This window comes from Terrapene carolina, unplaced genomic scaffold (assembly GCF_002925995.2).
Source record: "Terrapene carolina triunguis isolate 2854851 unplaced genomic scaffold, T_m_triunguis-2.0 Scaffold232, whole genome shotgun sequence".
NCBI lineage: Eukaryota > Metazoa > Chordata > Testudines > Emydidae > Terrapene > Terrapene triunguis.
The window spans coordinates 10,237,550-10,258,633 of NW_020664583.1; the positions used below are offsets into that span (position 1 = coordinate 10,237,550).

At 43.4% G+C, this 21,084-nt stretch overlaps 1 protein-coding gene across 1 annotated transcript in view; it reads left to right on the forward strand.

Annotated features, from left to right (window-relative positions):
* DOCK3 (dedicator of cytokinesis 3) overlaps window positions 1–21,084 on the forward strand; it is a 357,395-nt gene that overhangs the window by 301,921 nt on the left and 34,390 nt on the right. Inside the window, exons 37-39 of the mRNA XM_029912574.1 lie at window positions 7,300–7,386; window positions 9,183–9,287; window positions 20,767–20,908. Of these exons, the coding sequence (XP_029768434.1) occupies window positions 7,300–7,386; window positions 9,183–9,287; window positions 20,767–20,908 (334 nt within the window). The remainder of the gene's footprint in view (window positions 1–7,299; window positions 7,387–9,182; window positions 9,288–20,766; window positions 20,909–21,084) is intronic.

Here is a 21,084-nt window from a genome sequence, read left to right on the forward strand (position 1 = left end):
CCTTCCTCCATAATGTACCCATTCCTGATACCTGTAAGGCGGCCACGTGGTCATCCGAACACACATTTACCAAACACTATGCTATCACGCAGAATACCACGGCAGACACCACAGTAGGCCATACAGTACTGTCTACAGTACTCACTGCCGCAACTCCAGAGTCCCACCAACCAACTGCTTCACATTCACCTGGAGTGGAGCACCCACAGGGACAGCACTCGAAGAAGAAGAGAAAGTTACTCACCTTGCAGTAACTGAGGTTCTTCGAGATGTGTGTCCCTGTGGGTGCTCCACTCCCCGCCCTCCTCCCCTCTAGTTTGGAGTACTATTCTGACCTCTCCACAGTAGAGAAGGAACTGAGGGGGGCGCGGGACGCGTGCGCTCAGGCAGACTCTAACAAGACCGCAAGACAGCAGCTGAGCGTGTGTGTCCCGGCCAGGCATTGCTACCGAAGATCTCCGATCAACGGCACCGGGACGCACCGTCACCTGAAGTGGAGCACCCAAAGGGACACACATCTCGAAGAACCTCGGTTACTGCAAGGTGAGTAACTTTCTCTTTTGTAAAAAGCAACAGAGAGTCCTGACATGCGTCTGACGAAGTGGGTATTCATCCACGAAAGCTTATGCTCCAGTACAGCTGTTAGTCTTAAAGGTGCCACAGGACTCTGTTGCTTTTTACAGATCCAGACTAACACGGCTACCCCTCTAATACTTTCTCTTTTGTGACAACTAACATTTTATTTCTGTTGTTTACATGACGGTGATTTGTAAACCAGTTAAAACTTCCTAAATAAATAGATATAATGTAAAGAAAAGAAACTGAATGTAAGTGTCTACAGTGCTCCCTTGCTATAGACCTGTTTGGAGAATCAGTCATGTTGTATTATAAAGAGGTCTTCCATGGTATTGAGGGTGAGAGAGCAGAAATGGTAGAGGAGACATTTAGGAGAGCCTTATAAAGAGAGGTATGATATACTGTATCAAGTGGTGTGGGGGTTCATTTTTTAAATAAAGGTGCATATAACAAGAAAAACGTTATCCACATTCATTACTACTGGTCTGTTAGGGTATGTCTACTCTGCAATAAAACACCTGTGGCTGACCCATGTCAGCAGACTTGAGCCCAAGGGGCTCAGGCTGCAGGGCTATAAAACCTTAGTTAGTATTAAAAAAATGGTAGGGTCAGATTCTGACTGCCATATTTACATTAATGTTGCTCTCAATGTAGTAGTCTCCTATTTGCAACAATTGAAGTATCTAACTATCTATAGTTGTTAGTCCAATAGTGAGAAGCAATCCCTGCCCAAAGAGCTTATAATCTAAATAGGCAAGATAGACAAGGGTTGAGAGACATCAATTTATGAAGCCCTCATCATCATAGTATCTGAGCATCTCCCAAAGTTTAAAAGAAGTAACAAAAAAAAAAATCTTTCTCTCTCTTTCTTCCCTGCCTGTGGGAGTAAAAATCTGAATAGTCACCAGAATTTCATTGTGAGACAGTGGATATACTGTATGGAAGAACTTGATTAGGGAAGGGTAAGGTGAAGAAATGAGTTTTGCATTTAGTTCTGAACATACTGAGGTTAGAAGTCACAGTTATGTCCCTCGGCAGTGAGTTCAATAGTATAGGCCCAATTCCTATGCAAGTTCTGGTTTTCAAGTTATTGTCCCTAGGGGTGCTCCACCATAGAATGTGTATGCACCTATGCACTCTTGACCAGATGCTTTAATTAGCAGTGACCACAGGTCTGTTCTGTGCATTATACACCTTGTGCTCCAGTGCGAGGGCATCTGGGGAGGGGCAGACCCACTGCCACTCCAGTTCCTTCTCAACTGCCATTGGCTCAAGATGGATCACTGGGGTGTCTGCTGCTGCTCTAAGAGTATTTGTTCTTCTTTCTTGTTTTGTTTAGTTTTTTATTTTAGTTTTAGTTTTGAAGTACAAGTTTGTGCTTTCAGGGCGGTTCACCCACCTCAAGCTTTCTTTGTTGCTTGTGGCACTCTCTACCGGGGTTATGCCAAGGACTGTAGGTTTCAAACCCTGCCAGACCTGCCACAGATCTTTCCCCCTTAGTGACGGGCACTCCAGCTCTGTCCGGTGCCTTGGAGGGTCACATAACCCATCAAATTGCAAGGTCTGTACAGGGTTCAAAAGCAGATCTTGCAAACTGAGGTAGGATAGATTGACGCTCCTCCTACTGGAGCACTCCCTGAGGCTTGGGGGATCCAAATCCTCTTCCATTCATCAGCTTAGCCTCTCTGGCGTCACCAGTGGTACTTCCTGAACTCTAGAGGCAGTTTCAGAAAAGAAGCATTCAAAGAAGAGAAAATCCCATTCCCCTAAGAAAGACTTCAGAAGGGGGTACAGTCACCTCTTAAAACTGGACTCAAGGAGACCGCGCATCCTAATATAGCAGGGGTGGGCAAACTTTTTGGCCCAAGGGCCACATCTGTGTATGGAAATTGTATGGCAGGCCATGAATGCTCACGAAATTGGGGTTGGGGTCAGGAGGGGATGAGGGCTCCGGTTGAGAGTGTGGGCTCTGGGGTGGGGCCAGAAATGAGGAGTTCAGGATGCGGGAGGGGGCTCCAGGCTGGGGCAGGAGGTTGGAGTACAGGGGGGAGGGTGTGAGGGCTCTGACTGGGGGTGCAGGCTGTGGAGTGGGCCTGGGGATGAGGGGTTTGGGGTGCAGGAGGGTGCTCCGGGCTGGGATCAAAGGGTTCGGAGGGTGGGAGGGGGGTCAGGGCTGGGGCAAGGTGTTGGGGCACGGGAGGGGCTCAGGGGTTCAGGCTCCGGGTGATGCTTACCTCAAGCAGCTCCCGGAAGCAGCGGCATGTCCGCCTTCTGGATCCTATGCGGAGACGCGGCCAGGCATCTCTGTGCACCTCCCTATATGCAGGCACCACCCCTGCAGCTCCCATTGGCTGCAGTTCCCGGCCAATGGGAGCTGCAAGGGCAGCGCTTGGGGTGGGGGGAGCACACGGAGACGCCTGGCTGCCCCTAAACGTAGGAGCCGGAGTGGGAACATGCCGCTGCTTCCAGGAGCTGTGCGGAGCTGCGGCATGTGCACACAGAGCGGCCCCCGACCACACTCCCCGGCTGGAGCACGGGAGCAGGACAAGCCCCAGACCCTGCTCCCCAGCAGGAGCTCAAGGGCCGGATTAAATCAGCTGGTGGGCCAGATGTGGCCCGCGGGCGGTAGTTTGCCCACCACTGTATTATAGGTACTGCTGAGGCTCCTGCGGGCCTTGGTACCCAAGAGTTGGCACCTCCCAAAAAGACATCCCATTCCAAGAGCTCTTCCAGTAAACAGCACTGAGAGGCCCCATCCTCGGTACTGGGAGCAGACACCAATAGGCACAGTAAGTCATCTAAGATTAAGGACTCTAGAACAGTGTTTCTCAGCCTTTTTTAAACCAGGAACTGGCTTGCTGCCTTTCAAAACTGTGTCAGGCAGATCTCAGGGACCAGTGCCGGTCCACGGACCGGTTTTTGAGAAACACTACTCTAGAAAAGCTGCCTCGAAGGCATCAGTATTGCTACCTTCTCACAGCTACAGAACGTTCAGACTGGCTTCCATCTGTCTCCAGTACCATCCTCCTCAGTATGCATCAGATCAGAGCACAGGGACAACGGTCTCTGCAGGACAGGGTCTAGCCCTGATACCAGCTATGGCCCTGGCTCCTCCTGTCCTCTACCTTAACCCACTGTTACTGTCCAGGTTCCTCTCCTATGAGGATCTTCTCATCTCAGAAGAACTGGAATCTCCCCTCTTAAGGGGCACTGAGAGAGGTTCTTCCCCAGTACCATTACACCAGCCAGTGACCAACCCTCCTTTCTCTGGAGCAGGATCCAGACCGCCGGTACTCACCCATCTTCCAGTATCACTACCGGTACCAATGCCTGGAGCCCCTCTACTGGACATGGGTGGAATGATACCACCTCAGATTCTGAGATTTCTGTGCAGGGCTCTGCCTCCCTTCCATAACATCCCACACCATTGGAGCTGTTTCCCAAGGAGGACATGCCAGAGATCAGAGGACGCTCCTGGCAGGACTATCCCTCGGGACCCTTTCCTTACCCACCATCACAGTGGGCCTATGGGAAACCTTGGACTCCCTATGGAGACCAGTTTTATAGAGTACCCTCTCATAAGAGACCTCACTAAGAGCACCTACCAGTATCACAATGGCCTCTGGTTCTACAAGTTCAGTCACCTATACTGCTCCTTTCCCCTGCCCAGGAGGAGACTCAGGAGGAACAGGAGCCGACAGCTGAGGAGGAGACACCCCCGTCATAAAAATCCTCCTCTTTCCATGATAAGGTGATGATGTCAGCACCACCCTTCTACAGGTTGATTTCAGGGCGATTCAGAACCTAATGAAACAACTGGATGAATCCCCCTAAATTCCACTGAAGGAAGTTAAGGAAATGCAATGTTCCCTGATAGACATTCTGCCCTCCAGAACAAGGTCACCTTGCCTATTAATAAGGCATTATTGTCACCAGCCCATACTGTATGGCAGACACCTGCCACCATTGCACCCACATGCAAATGGCCAGATACAAAAATTACATTCTAGCGAGGGGACTCAAATAATTTTTTCTCTCACCCCACCCCCAATTCCTTGATGGACACAGTCATTGAGAGAAACCAACAAGTTCTCTCCAGTCCACACCCTTGGTCAAGGAGTCTAAGCACTTAGACCTTTTGGGTCAGAAAAGCTATTCATCCATTGCTTTTCAGTTTCAGGTTGCGAACTACCAGATCTTGATGGCAAAATATGATTTCAACTGTTATTCTAAGTTTACTCATTTTATTGAATACCTGCCACAAGACCAGAGAGAACAATTTTGAGCATTCATTTCAGAGGGTCAGTTAATCATTAAAGCTTCCCATCTCTGCTGGTCTCCTTCAACGCTGCCAACACAGCCTCACGGTCCATGGCAACCACAGTAGTTATGCGGCAAGCCTCCTGGCTACAATCTTCTGATCTCACCAACAAAGTTCAGAATACTGTTGAAGACCTCCCCTTTGAAAGGCCTAAGCTCTTCATTGGCGATACTGACACCTTGATATCCACTCCCTCAAAGATGCCAAGGCAATGCTTCATTCTCTTGGAATTTATACACCTGGAACAAAGGTATTTCAGCAAATCAGACAGTTTAACGCTCTTGACCCTTTCAGTACCAATAGTCCAGGGTTTATACAAGCTATCCAGGGTTGTCCCCTGCATCCCACCCGAGGAGCCAAGTTGAAGCAAGAGCAAGCAGTGTCTATACTGATAGTATCTGAGTGGCTGAGACAAGTGTGGTTCCCGGAGCTGCTTCACCGCTCTCTGACAATGCCTCAATGTCTTCCTCTCATACCAGATTTCCTGACACAGGATGTGGGCATCATAACTCACCTCAGGCTGCTCTCAAGAAATGCAGCCCATGCTCTTGAGCAGTAGAAAGCCAGCCACATGCAAAGCCTGCCTGCAAAAGTGGAAACACTTCCACCTCTGGTGCTCTTTCCATTCTATACCCTCTTTGGAATCTCCCCTCTTGAAGGTTCTTGATTAACTATTGGACTTGAAGGTGCAAGGACTCTCTAGAGATCCATTAGAGTGCACCTGGCCACTATTACAACTTTTCACTCACCCATTGAACATTTTTCACTCTTCACCCATCCTACCATAGCCAGGCTCCTTAGAGGCTTATCCAATCTGTTTCCTCATGTTAGGAATTTCACACTATCATGGGACCTTAACCCGGTCCTCAGTGCCGTGAGGAACCTTCCATTTAAACCAATGGATAGCTGTTCACTACTTAGTCATCACTTCAGCCAGGAGGATAGGGGAACTAGGAGCACTCATGGCCAACCTGCCCCACACCATCTTTTACTGTGACAAGCCTTTGTTACACCCCCATCCTTGTTGTCGGCCAAAGTTCTCGTCAGAGTTCCATATCAATCAAGACAGCCATTTCTGTGTTTTATCCTAAGCCCCACACCTTGAAAGAGGAGGCTAATCTCCATACCTTAGATGTTAGAAGGGTGCTTGCCTTCTGTCTTGACAGGACAAAGACTTTCAGGGCTTTCCCCCAACTATTTGTTTCTTTCATTGAAAGGTTGAAGGAACAGCCAAGCTCTACTCAGAGACTGTCAAAGTGGGTTTCAGGTTGCATTGTAGCCTGCTATGAAGCTGTTGGGGTGCATCCCCTACCTAAAGTAACAGCCAACTCCACCAGGGCTCAGTCCATGTCCATAGCCCTTCTTAAAGGCATTCCCATCATGGAGATCTGCAGGGTCACAATCTGATCCTTAGCTAACGTCTCTAAGCATTACTCCATCCTAACTGCTTCCAGGACTGATACAGCCCTCAGTGATGCTGTCCTCCAAACCATCTTGGATCTACCTTTTCAGCACCTGCATCCATCTTGAATTACTGCTTAGGAGTCTCCTATAGTGGAGCACCCATAAGAACAATAACTTGAAAAAGGAGAGGTTACTTACCTATACAGTAACTTGAGTTCTTTGAGATGGATTGTCCTCCCTCCCCTCTGCTGCAGAGTCTAGAAGACTTCATGGTTGAGAAGGTACTGGAGAGGCAGTGGGTCTGCCCCTTCCTAAATGCCCTGATCCTGAAGCACAAAGTGTATAGTGCACAGACATGGACCTACAGACATTGCTAATAAAAGTCTCCAGTCAAAAGTGAAAAGGCATGCACATATCCTACAATGGAGCACCCATAGGGACAAATCATCGAAAACAACTCAAATTACTGTACAGGTAAGTAACCTCTCCTTTTCTGTGCTCAAGAGTCTTTTCTAGTGCTTGACAACATCATTGTTCCTGTGGGAAATAGCAGTCGGGGGGGGGGGTCGTATTCAGGGAGAGAGATGCAATCTTTCAGATAGCTAGGGCCAATCCCATGATTAAACCTGACTTTATTCCATTGGGGTTTAGGCAGAAGGCGGAGTAGCTATGCAGAGCTTTTTTTACAGTAAGCCTATTTGTTAGCTCTTGTATCTTTCTCTGAAGAAGTTCCTGATCTGATTAGCGAATTAAGAATGATGTAAAACTCACGGAAACATAGGCATCTGTTAGCATCAAGTTGCTAAATGTCTTGCATCAGATATTTATATGAAGCCTAATAGAAAACCATGTATTGCATTGTGTTTTCATGTGTGTTTTCTCCTTGGGTTTTAATCTCTAATGAATTCCCCCAAAATGCATTTCCCTATTCTTAACTGTTAAGAGCTTTAGCTGTGGCTGAGAATCCCAGTTGGTCTGAGTCTGGTTTGTTTTTGCAGAGCTGGGAGTTTGGAATCCCACTGTGCAGAGAGCTGGCCATTCAGTATGAAAGTCTGTATGATTATCAAAGCCTCAGCTGGATTCGGGTAAGTGAAACCAGCCCTTCTCCCTCCAAACTCTTTATCCATTCCTTAGTGATTACTGCTGACGTGTCAGAGAAGCTTGAATTAAAAAACAAACATACTGCTCCTCACACAGTTAGGATGGCTCCTTTCTGAGTATGTCATTTTCCCCCCTCTGCCAAGATTACAGATCTGTTCCTGCAACCTTTACTAACAAATAGACATAACTCTCCCAAATAGGCTCATTGAAGTAACTTCTGATCCTGCCAGCTGTAATTACCAATAAATATATGGACAACAGTTAAATATATAAATATGAATTATGCTCACAAGCACAAAATATATACATATATATTTGTATTACTGCATTAAATTTGATTTATTTATATATTTTCTTTATTGGCAGCCAAATTGGTCTCCCCCTCAGTGCTATGGTTTTATATCAAATTTATTCTAAGGGCAGCAAGAGTAACATGTCAGTCTAGGCTTATGAGAAGATAAAGAGAGATAAATAGAATGCAAAGCACAGTGAAGTTCATGGTATTCCTGCCAATCATGTCGATTCTCTCATAAAAGCGAGTAATTAATTGTCAAGGTGAATTTGTGTCATCGCTGCTTTTATCAGATAATCTTAACCAAGGCATCAATAAGGATTTTAAACTCTATAGTTCATCCAATCTGTTTTATGTCCATAAAATATCAAGTATTACACTAAAATAAAAAGTGCCATATATTTGTGAATTGAGTCTCAGGTTGATCAGCACACCTGTCCAAGGATGAAGCTCAATTCAGTATTGTATCATTATTCTAAAACTGCATCAGTAAATTAGTTATTTTTGTGTTTCCTCATTGGTTGGGTTTAATCAGTCAGGTGAAAAAATCTTGACTAGTCAGTAACAGCCATTCACCTGATTCTTATTCTCATCTCTTCTGTTTAAAAAAATCTGTTTTCTGTTCAGGTTTCTTAAATCTGTATTAGACATGAATTTCTTTGATGAGTTTCTCCCCATCTTCCCCTCCCCCCCAGTTTCTGTCTCTCTCCTTCATTCTATTTCCACATTATTCTGTCTGTTCATTTATTCTACCTGTAATGTTTTGAGGCTAAAGCCACTTCTTCAGAAGAAGGGTTAATGTATGCAGGAACCAAGAACCTTGGCTCAGAGTTCTGTGTCTGGGCCAAAGTTGCGATTAGGTTCCCCTGCACTGGAGGCTAGGATTCCAAACTGGATTCCTCTCTCAAAAAAAGTCACCACTGTTAATAGTGAACTTGCTGTGAGCATTTTTGAGCTTTGAGTTGCATGTGGCCCAGCTGGACAATGGGGTCTGAGAGCCTGCTTTTGGGACAGACCAGCATACTATCAGTAGAAAAGTACCTTCTCCTTCCCGCAAATCATTTTTTTCCTTCTTCCTGTTAAACTTATGGATGTCCAGAATTCCAGATAGTCTAATCCAACTCTACTTCCTGCCCTTTCCTGCCCTTTGGTTCACTGTTTAACCTGTGGGAGATAATATGGTTAAAACAGGAGACTGGGAGACTGGGATTCAGGAGATCTAGATTTTAATCCCAATAGTTGCCACTAACTAATTCTGAAACCCATAATTCTAATTCCCATAAAATTTAATGTAAAATGGGGATAATTAAACTTACCCATTTCCCAGGAGTTTTGTTTAATTACTGTAATGTTTAAGTGTTTTGAAATCCTTACATAACAGGCACTACGTAAATGCAAAGTATTATTATGAGGTTCTAATGTGGATTGAGATTCTGAAACAGTAGCAGGAACTTTGAGTTAGATATCAACTGCTTTTTCCGTCCACAGAAAATGGAAGCTACCTATTATGATAACATCATGGAACAGCAGCGCTTGGAACCTGAGTTTTTCAGAGTTGGTTTTTATGGCCGGAAATTCCCCTTCTTCCTTCGGGTAAGGCAGTTCAGAAGAAAGTGCAACATATCAACCATATGTTTTTTGTGGGAGAGAGGAATGTTGTGAATGTTGAGTGTTAAAAATAAGGTTTTGCTTTGAAAGGGATAGAACTGATTGATCCAGCTCAGAGACTTTTTTGTGTCATTTCCACTGGGCTATTTGCTGCCCTCAAACTCTGTGCTTTAATATTTTGTATTGTTTTGTAACTATCAGGAACAACCAAGGGTAGTTTTATCAACACCAACCATTTTGGAAACTTACAGCTGATTTTTGTTTATGTAATAAACACAGAGATCTGTAAAACATCAAACCATGGTGGCAAGTTGGCCATGTTTCACACTGATTGGTGTAAGATGTGTCAGGTCTTGGCATGTAATCTCTCTTGCTTCCTACAGTGAGAAATGGATAGCTTGTTATATCTGTTCCCGTAAAGCCAGCTTACTGGGTAAACTAAAGGAACTGGACCATTGGTAATAATTCATGGTGAAGACACAGAGGGGTGGATTTTCAGGTGCACAGATTTGCAAGCTCATATCAGGAGTTTTGATACATGCAAGTTTGTGCATGTGAAAAGTCTTATCCAGACCCAACAGCATTTCTTTCTCTCCATTCAGCACAGCACCCTGTTGCAGCAATTCTGGCTGTAGTACATTACAAACTTCCATTTTTTCATGTCACATCATACTTACAAGGTCTCAAATGACGTTCAGAGCCTAATATCAACTTGGTGACTCTTCTAGGCAGCTTTTACACTGGAATTTTCAGACATGTTCAGCCACAGCTGTAAAACACAGCCCCTCGTCTACATAAATTGGTGTCAATCCTCATTGTCCACTGGTCTATACATGATCAACTGGGTTTAATAACTATTGTTTTAAAAGAGTGGTTGACTCCTTTTTTCTAATAGGGAATCAACACTAAAAGCCTAGCCTAGGAAAATGAAGGCTCTGAGTGGATATGATTGCGCTCTATAAATATATCTGGGAAGTAAACACCAGAAAGGGAGAAGTGCTATTTAAACTAAAAGATAATGCTTATAAGAACAAGTGGTTATAAACTGACTGTGAATAAATTTAGGCTGGAAATTAGAGGAAGGTTTCTAAGCATCAGAAAAGTGAGAATCTAGAGCAGCCCCTGATAGAAGTAGTGGGGATAAACAACCTAACTGATTTTAAGATGGAACTTGATAACCTTATGAATGAGATTATATGATTGGGTTGCCTGTGATAGCAGGGGACTGGACTTGATGACCCAGAAGGTCCCTTCCAGTCCTGTGTCCCTAAAATGGGTGTTGCTGATTATCGTTTGACACCTCATATAAAACTTACTTGTCTGACAATTCTAGTGTAGGTAGAGCCCTAGCCGACTACATTGACAAGTTAAACTAACTTGAGACAACTAGAACTCCAGATTTCTGGTTTTCTTCAAGGGAAGGTGTGACGAGATTGTAACCAATTCTGTGGGGCATAGGAGGAAGGGAGGACAGAGCCTGCAATGGTGAGAGTGTGTGGGTGCTTTGTTAGTAATGTATATATTTTTAAGGTTTCCCAATTTTAAAAAATTAAGTTACCAGTACTTTGAAGGGAGTTTTAAAATTTAAATTCTGGTGTATAGGTAATTTTTTAAAAAGTGTGTTTTATGGAGAAACTTGAAGGGGATGGAGGCATTTTGGAATAGGTCAGCAACAGAGGTGCCCACTGGTGGAGGACAGCATAGAACAAGGGACAGACATGAGAGGCATGAAAGAATCAAAAGGGCAGTTAGGCAAACAGTTTGGATGGAGGAAAGGGAGCTGGAGCAAAATAGAAAGACTAGATTAGAAAGTTAAGCCAAAGCTAAGATGTGCAAAGCCTGTGTCAATTAGCTTGGTTCTGATGTGGAATGTGAGTGGGAGTGGGTAAAGAGATCAAAAGAGATGACAAATCTTACAAGAGTGAACATAAAACAAAAATTTAAGGACTGGAATATCAGGGGTGCTCAAACCCTGATAACCTACAGAATCTTACATGATAAAAATGATTTGTCAGGGTCAAAAAAAACAAACAGAAAAGCATAACCATATCCAGTACTTCAACTGTGAAAGGCAAAATGTAGAAGAAACCAGTATCAACACATATGGAGATTTCCAGAGGAAATTATCTCAGTTTCACCTTTTGTATCTGTCAGTGGAAATTTCAGAACATGAACAATAAAAACTAATCAGTATAGCAGAGGAAGAGATCCTAAGGTCTGTAGTTCCTATAAGTGAACCTAGCCTGCTTTTCAGTTGTGGACATACAGCTGCATCTTGGATAGTAAGTGACCCGGCCTGTATGTTTAAGAATATGCATGAGTTTTCGGTGGTACAACAATTACTCTTGATTAAATTGTATAAGAATGTGGGAATTGCTGCTAGTGACAGTAACAGCAAATACACTGTATATAATTATAATCTCCATTAATTCTGTAATTATATTCCATAGCAGTGTTTCTGATAGTAGAGTGGGAATTAATAGTGTAACAACCTCAATAAATTCCCTCTTTCTCTCTTAATGACCGATAGTGTACAGACACTTCAGAAACTGAGTCCGTTAGCTGACGTATCTGCATGGATCATATAGTTACATGGTTGATTAATGTTAGCCAAAAGCAGTCATAGTCAGACCTCCCACTACCACAGATGAGGTTCCAGGAGAATGCAGAGACAAAATAAAAATCTTTATATTCCTCCTTCCATTACAATAATGATCTTTAACATGGAACATAAAGAAAACTCTCACCACCTCTCCCCTAGCCCCCCCAAAAAGAAGTAAAATGCTTAAGGACATCAGAGACACTGACATTCTGGGGCATAGTTGGTCCCACCATTTTACCACAGAGAACTCCCATTTTTTGATTGATGAAGTATCCAGGGTCCTGTACTTATCATCAGAGAAGGAAACTAGCAGAAAAGGAAAATCTGTGAAATGCTTCTTCTAACTTAAGACTAAAGAAGACATGTTTCTCCATACACCCAAATCTCCTTGACTTTGTTAAAGAGAAGGCTCACCCAGTAGCACTCCATCTTTTCCAAACTGTAAACTGTATCTTGCCCAAAGAGACATTTGAAGAATGGATTCCCAATGTGAACTTGTCAGCCTTCAGTATTAAAGAGAGCTCTATTTGCTTTCCATGAACAGTGGCCATCAAGAATCTGTTATTGGCGGGTGGATACCCATTTTAAGAATGACTAAGAGCTTGTCTCAAAATGTATTTCAGTCAGCATAGCCTCAGCATTTTGCTCTCAAGGAAACAGACTACTAGAAGTCAGATGACAGAACAAGGAGAAATGGTCTCAAGTTGCAGTGGGGGAGGTCTAGGTTGGATATTAGGAAACACTATTTCACTAGGAGGGTGGTGAAGCACTGGAATGGATTACCTAGGGAGGTGGAGGAATCTCCATCCCTAGAGGTTTTTAAGGCCCAGCTTGACAAAGCCCTGGCTGGGATGATTTAGTTAGTGTTGGTCCTGCTTTGAGCAGGGGGTTGGACTAGATGCCCTCCTGAGGTCTCTTCCAAACCTAATATTCTATGATTCTAAGTCAAATCTAGAACAGGGGATACCTAAGAAGTAATGCAGAAGGAGGAAGAACTTGGAGATTTGCCAGTGTGCCACAAAGTATATCCACAAAGTTGCCTTCAACTTAGTCTTTGTCATTAGCTCTCCTTACTAACAAAGACAGGAGGGCTATATGGCTTTATTCATAGCAACTGGATGTCCAGGCCAAACAGACTTTTATTGTACTACCTTTTCCAGGCCAGTACTTTGGGAACAACTTAGACAAGGACCTAAAAGATAATGCAGAACAGAAGGCCTATGTCCCAGAAAAGAAACACCCTTAGTCTTCCTCTCAGAATTTTGTTGATTTGGCTGCTCTCCAGCAAAGTCCAAGGTTAGCTCTTGTTTCAAGTTGGCCTTCTCATTCAAGTTGTCCAGAGGCTGAGAACTACAGAGGCCTCCAACAGTCTTCTCGAGAGGGCCGCCTCCAGGATTTTGGCCGCCCCAAGCAGCCAAAACAAAAACAAAACAAAACAAAAAGCCGCAATCGCAATCTGCAGCAGCAATTCAGCAGGAGGTCCTTCGCTCCCAGGCGGAGTGAGGGACCGTCCACCGAATTGCCGCCGAATACCTGGACATATGCCGCCCCTCTCCGGAGCGGCCACCCCAAGCACCTGCTTGACAAGCTGGTGCCTGGAGCCGGCCCTGGTCTTCTCACATCAGAATATCAGCAGATCCCCTTCTCTCCCAAAAGACAAAATTCATTACTTCAAACAAAGGGGAGAAATCCACCAACAATTAGTGTGTACCATCTAGTTTCAGATAGGCTGTATGTAGAATTCTTTCAACTTCCACTCTAATGCATTTCATCACTTCACCAATTCGTTCAAACTTAAAACAAAATAAGATATTGCTGGCAGACATTAGGCACCTGGTCAACATTCAAGCAATAAAGCAAGTTTTGATGTCAGAAAGATTCCAAAGAATGTACTAATCCTGTTTGCCCTCTCCAGTAGATCAAAAGTGAATAATGTTGTCTAACTATGCTCCCATTTAAGTCAGTGGGAGTTTTACCACTGACATCAGTGGGAGCAATTAAACCAATTCTAAGCACTTTTAAGAATTCCACCCCGTAGTCCTCTTGGCTATAGATCTCAAATGGATAAATTCTTTCATAGCTTGTAGGTAGGAAGGGATAGCTCAGTGTTTTGAGCATTGGCTTGCTAAACCCAAGGTTATGAGCTCAATCCTTGAGGGGGCCATTTAGGGATCTGGGGCAAAAATCTGTCTGGGGATTGGTCCTGCTTTGAGCAGGGGGTTAGACTAGATGACCTTCCAACCCTGATATTCTATGATTCTAGTTCAAGATAGAAACACGTAGCAGCAATGGAACTGGAAAATTTCCTTGTACTCATCAATTTTAAAGATGCCTATGTTCATATTCCAAAAGTGGAGTCTGAATCATTGCCCATTGATATTTCTGTTCATCATTTTTTTATGACACTCAGAATATCTTCCCTAAGATTTTCATCATGTTGGTCATGACACAGTGCCAGTGACATATCAGTCTTTAATTTGACAGCTGGTCGATTTGAGCACTGACAGTGGATAAAGTGTATTTTGTAATGAGGAAGACAAAAACTCTCCTGTCAGCTTCCTGATGAATGTGGAAGAGTATGTTGTAATTAGTTCAACAGCACACTTACCCACAGGTACAGCAAATGCAGCATGTGTGTGTGGTTTGTTTTTGCCTTTAAGAAGTGAATCCAGAAGTCCATGAAGTTAGCAGCTCAGCTTTTCTCACCTATTTGCCTATGACATCTTGCAGTTACTGGGGCCATAGACTCCATAACACATTTAGTGCTCAGTTACATGTCTCTTCATGGGGCTGTCCAGACATGGATAGTTTTCTAAGAGTGGAGTTGATTCTTGGGTTTGTTGCCAAAAGACTAGAGAAACTGAAATACTGTGAGAGAGGCAGTATGGTCAAATGGATGAGGCACTGGACTGGAACTCAGGAGACCTGAGTTCTAATCCTAACTCTTGCATTAATCTGCTGCATGACCTTGGGCAAGTTCCTCCATCTCCCTGTGTTCCCCACTCACCTTTTGTTTGTCTTGTCTATTTAAATTGTAAACTTTTGGGGGCAGAGGCTCTCACTAACTATTTGTACAGTTTATGACACCATAGGCCTAAGATCTTGGCTGGAGCCTGTATGTGCTATTGTAATTCTAAAAGATGTCTGGAGCCTTGCACATCAGCTTCCTGGTGGAAGAGAAATCAGTGAAGCAGAATCTGTGTGTATCCTAAATATGTTTTTTTTTAAATAAACACCAGTCGTGGGACAGTGATGGTCACAAAAAGCATGCAGGCAATGCCTTCAATCATAATTTTCAGCCCAACACCAATCAGGTTGACTCAGGGGGCAATTCTGCCTCAAGAATTGACTCTTGCTGGTTGCACAGCTTCCTCCACACAGAACCTTGCATAACAAAATGGACAATACCACATATGTTTTTCCTAGACTGAACATCTTCTTGCACTTTAAGGAAAAGAACTTGGAAGAGTGTAGCAATGATACCTGGTGACACCTGCCATAGAAGTATCATATTTTGTCTCTCTCATGCACTCAGGAAGGTCTCTAATCTCATATGTCCCAATAACATTACATATAAAAACCTACGTGTGACAGAATGTGAGTTGCCTACGGCTGACTCCCCACTCTGTGCACTTTGGAAGTATGGCCACATGGGGGAAATTGATGAGGTATTATTTTAAGTACTCAATGCTTAACTAATTGGTGGTGTCATTCAGCTCTTCAGCTGGAAGCAATTAAGAGAGGCAGGAGGAAACAGTAGGGAGGGGGAATGCTGGAAGAAAGGGCCAGAGAAGCCAAAGATCTCAAAGAGGTCAGCTCTCTCTCTCTCCCTCTCCTGCCCTGTGCCTTGGTAGAAGGTAAAGGCTTGGGGGAAAGCCTTATGCTGTGGGGAACAAGCATGTATAAAGCACATTATAATTACAGCACTTGGTATTGAACTTACCACTGGTGTGCATGAGGTCTGTCTGCAGTACAAACCCAGGGTGAAGGAATCCCGCCCTGTGACACTACGTTAAATGAATGTTAAGGTTGCAAAGAAAAGCACATGAAAGTTAGAAAATGTCATTGTTACAATTGCCTGTGCAATCTTATTTTGACCCCATTGCATATGTGCATTATTATAGTCTTGCACAACGTCATATAGAACATAAGAACAGCCATACTGGGTCAGACCAATGGTCCATCTAGCCCAGTATCCTGTCTTCTGACAGTGGCCAATGCCAGGTGCTTCAGAGGGAATGAACAGAACAGGCAATCATCAAGTGATCCATCCCTTGTTGCCCATTCTCTGAATCTGGCAAACAGAGGCTAGGGACACCATCCCTGCTCATCCTGGCTAATAGCAATTGATGGACCTATTCTCCATGAACATATCTAGTTCTTTTTTTAACCCTGTTATAGTCATAGCCTTCACAACATCCTCTGGCAAAGAGTTCCGCAGGTTGACTGTGCGTTGTGTGAAAAAATACTTCCGTTTGTTTGTTTTAAACCTGATGCCTATTAATTTCATTTGGTGACCCCTAGTTCATGTGTTATGAGATGGAGTAAATAACACTTCCTTATTTACTTTCTCCACACCAGTTTTGTTGCCCTTTTCTGTACCTTTTCCAATTCCAATATATTGAAAGTACATGGCAGAGCTTGGGATAGAATCCAACTTTCCTGTATCCCATTTCAGTGCTTGAAACACAAGGAAACATCCTTTCAATCCTAATGCTTAACGTTTGGTAGTTATAAGCAACTAAAAACTGGGGCTTTTCACGCTGTTAGGCAACTTTAATTATGGGCATCTCTACAGCTCTACCCTAAAATACCAATACAAAATGGATATAGTAAATGTGCCTAAGAGTGATTGGATTTGTGGCTGTCCATTTGAGTGCAATTAACAGGAGCTCAGTGAGTGCATTCTGGTTGTTTATATGTTGGAAATACAAGGGGATGTTTTTGTGGAGATGAAAAGTCTGTCAGTGCTTTTGCTTATTGTGTTATGTGTGTATCAAGATGTATAAAGGTTACCTAAAATGGAAGTTTCCTTGCTTTGGCAGGTGTTTCACTTAAGTAACCTTAATTCTGATCAAAGTTTTTGTTTATAGGACTATAGTTAGAGAACTGAAATATAATTTTCATGGGACTCAGGACTTTTGAACAATGTAAAAAGGGAGTCTGACCTTCTAAAGTTCCAAAAAAGGTCATAAAAGATCCAAATACTTTCTGTCCAGGTGGATTCATGACTTCAGTAAAGAGGCATATCTGACTACACTGATTCCATGGATCATGACCCTTAGGAATTGGAGCTCACTCAGCAAAAGAGATGGCAGCTTCCTGATTTGAAGAGGAAGTTAGCTAAGCAGCCATTTAGAATTCAGTCCATAATTTTTCCTGACAGTACTACTGGATGGGTGGAAATGCTTCCTTGGTGGCAGCATTCTGATCACCAGTCCTAGATACCATATTCCAACAAAGCCAAAACTATTTTTTGTCTTTTTGTCAGCAGGTTTTCATGGGCCCTACCTGTGGATAATTATTAAAATGCTAGACAGAGACCTTTAGTGCCAGGTCACAGGAGCATCAAGCCTTTTGTCCCTTACCTGTAAATTTCATTTTGACAAGAGACTTTCCCAATCCACAGTGCTGCATCTGGTGGTTCTGTGACAAATCCTGGATGATGCGGGGGTAGGGGAGGTTGTGTGTCTATATATTTATTTGGGTTTAGTTTAAGAAAAAAAAGCAATCTATCATTTAGCTAAAAAGCAATTCAGATGAGTTTTTAGGGGTGGGCTTGTGGCTGAGCAGTTGTTCAGTGGGAAGGATCAGTCTACTTATGTGTGGGAGGACAGTGGAACAGCCCGTTAGTTCTGGATTAAAGAAGCTTCTTGCAAAAATATAATGTAACGGTAAGGAACAAAATGTCCTTCTCCAGTCGATGTTAAATGCAGCTTTCACCCTTAGCTCATTCCGCCTGTATCTCTTGTGATTAATGCTATTAATCAATGCTATTAATCCAATTTAATTGCTCAGCTGGTTTTAGAAAAAGAGCTCTATAAAAAAAATCATCATATTTTTTTACAGAATGGAAAGATCCCAAATAAGTTTAGAGGCTTTATAGATCTAAAGATTGTATCAGCCTTCTTTTACCAATCTGGAAATTCTACAACTGAGCAGCATTAACTCTAGGATTGATTACAACATGCAGAGATGAAAGGAACTGCTTCAAATTACCAGGGCCTCAAAGCCTTGTTCTGTTTGCCGTATCATTTTTCCTAATTTAACTTACAGTAATGGAGCATTCTTTTAATGTAATCCAAACATGAATACCACACTGAAGGCTCAGACTGTGGCAGGTTTTTTCCCAAAGTTACAGCTCAGTATTTATTTTGAGACTAGATTACAGTGCTTCTGCACACACTTGCCTGGGCATAGAGGGCTATGGCTGCAGTGTGACCAGTATGGTTTTGCTGCATGGAAGAGGAGGATTCAGCGAGTCAGCTCTTTGGGGGCTACCTGAACTTCTCACAAAGAATGGAGATTTGGGGCCCAGAGATTTAGGGCACAGCCATTCCCTTCCATGAAAGAAGGTGTAGTGTTTGAAGGAGCAGCTGCAGAGCTGCTCTCCAAGTGTGGCATGGAGGATTCCTTCATCATGCTGGGTCCCTGCAGACCTTCTCAGTGAATTATTCAGTGTGTGGGATGAGAATAAGATTTGCACCTCTGTGCACAATTGAGGGAGTTTCCAGGCTTCTCTCCTGTTTTTAAAGATCCAGACAAAAAATTAAGCGAAGATAAAAGGCTGAAACATCTGGGAAATTGTTTCGCCAATTAGCATAACAAGATTTTTGATCAACTTAAAACTAAACAAGATTCAACCAACAGAGATTTCTATGTGTATTTACAAGTTAGATGGGTTTAGCAGTCTATATTCGACATAAGCAATTATATCTTATTTTAAAAAACATCTGGAAGAGTCACTCCTATTATGACAGGTATCTAAGCAGGTTCTGTCTAAAATATGTGGCCCTATTATAAATCATGTTTTCAAATACTGTGACAAAGTTCCTCCTCTATCTTGGTGGGTCCTGCGCTTATTGGCGGATTTTCTTGCCTCAGAGATTCACCATGTGGGTTGGGGAACAGCCCAGAGACCTTCCCCTCTGGGAGAACCCACAGTCCAGGTCAATTGGGAGGTTTGGGGGGAACCCAGGCCCGCCCTCTACTCCGGGTTCCAGCCCGGGGCCCTGTGGACTGCAACTGTCTATAGTGCCTCCTGTAACAGCTGCATGACAGCTACAACTCCCTGGGCTACTTTCCCATGGCCTCCTCCAAACACCTTCCTTATTCTCACCACGGGACCTTCTTCCTGGTGTCTGATAACGCTTGTGCTCCTCAGTCCTCCAGCAGCACGCGCACACACACTCTCACTCTCAGCTCCTTGCGCCTCTTGCTCCCAGCTCCTCACACTCCCACCACAAACTGAAGTGAGCTCCTTTTAAAACCCAGGTGCCCTGATTAGCCTGCCTTAATTGATTCTAGCAGCTTCTTCTTAATTGGCTCCAGGTGTCCTAATTAGCCTGCCTGCCTTAACTGGTTCTAGCAGGTTCCTGATTACTCTAGTGCAGCCCCTGCTCTGGTCACTCAGGGAACAGAAAACTACTCATCCAGTGACCAGTATATTTGCCCTCTACCAGACTCCTGTACCCCATTGGTCTGGGTCTGTCACAATACATAAGCCTCAAATGTCTATGGGAGTGAGATTTGCAAGGCTATCCTTACACAATAAACCATGGCTTGAAGCCTTGGCTTACCCCTCTACCTCAGTTGTTACAAATACAATGTAAGTAGATGCAGTTGTTTATATCTTTATTCAGTGGCAGTGCTCCGTCACTTTACAGCTGAAATACTAGCAGACTTCCTTAAACCTGGGGTGAAAAAAGTCAGCACATTGCTTTTGGGAGTGTCTCGTAATTGGAATTTTCTGGACTTCACTGCAAAATTTTGTCAAATGAAAACGAGGACAAATTTTTGGGGTGGATGTAGAAGAGATGCTGGATCCTATCCTGATTCCATTCAAATCATGCTGAGGTTACACCATTTACTTCAGAGGATTCAACCCTTTATCTATGTTCATTTTTGAAAACGACAATACATTAATTTTGCTTGCCTAAAAGAGATTCTGCATTTCAGGACAAAACCTGTTGCTCCTTACTCTGTCAACTTGGTTAAAAGAATTTAAAACATATTTGGACCTACTGTGGATTAATTTACATCTTTAATGGGACAAAAGAGGAAACTAGATTATTAGTAAAATATGTCTTACTTCCAATAGTTACTGTAAACCAGTGGTTCCCAAACTTGTTCCACCGCTTGTGCAGGGAAAGCCCCTGGCGGGGCGGGCCGGGCCGGTTTATGTACCTGCCGCGTCCGCAGGTTCGGCCGATCACAGCTCCTAGTGGCCGCGGTTCGCTGCTCCGGGCCAATGGGAGCTGCTGGAAGCGGTGCGGCGGAACAAGTTTGGGAACCACTGCTCTAAATAGTTGTTTCAGTCCAAGTTCCAACAGTGAGTACATCTTGGAGGCTGAGTTGTGGATTCCTGTGTTTGATGGCATCCATATTATAGATAGATGTAAAGTTAAACATTGTAAATAATTAATAGTAATAATGTATAATTAAGTAGTTAAATCTTTTAAAGATGTTTTCAAAACTTTATCATTTATAATTTTTATTTTTATGTAATAAAACAAAAATTTTAAAATATATAGATTTGTGCCTGTTATTATGTATGAAGAAGACCTCTTCCAATTAAACAGCAAGGAAGGCAAAGAGTATGGTTTAGGGATTCAGTGGTTTTCATGCCTGTTTGTTTTGCAGAACAAGGAGTATGTATGTCGAGGCCATGACTACGAAAGGCTGGAGACCTTCCAACAAAGAATGCTGAGTGAGTTCCCACAAGCCATTGCAATGCAGCACCCAAACCATCCAGATGACACCATTTTGCAATGTGATGCTCAGTGTATCCTTTCATAAAGGCAGCCTAATGTTAATCAATGTAGGGAAAGGAAAACGGTTTCATTTTAGAAGATCTTGGTTCATCTCTGGCTTTAGTGATAAGTTGGAGATGATGAAAATCATGACACCTGTGTTTAGTGGATATTTATCTACATCATTGCACACCAGTTGGACATAATT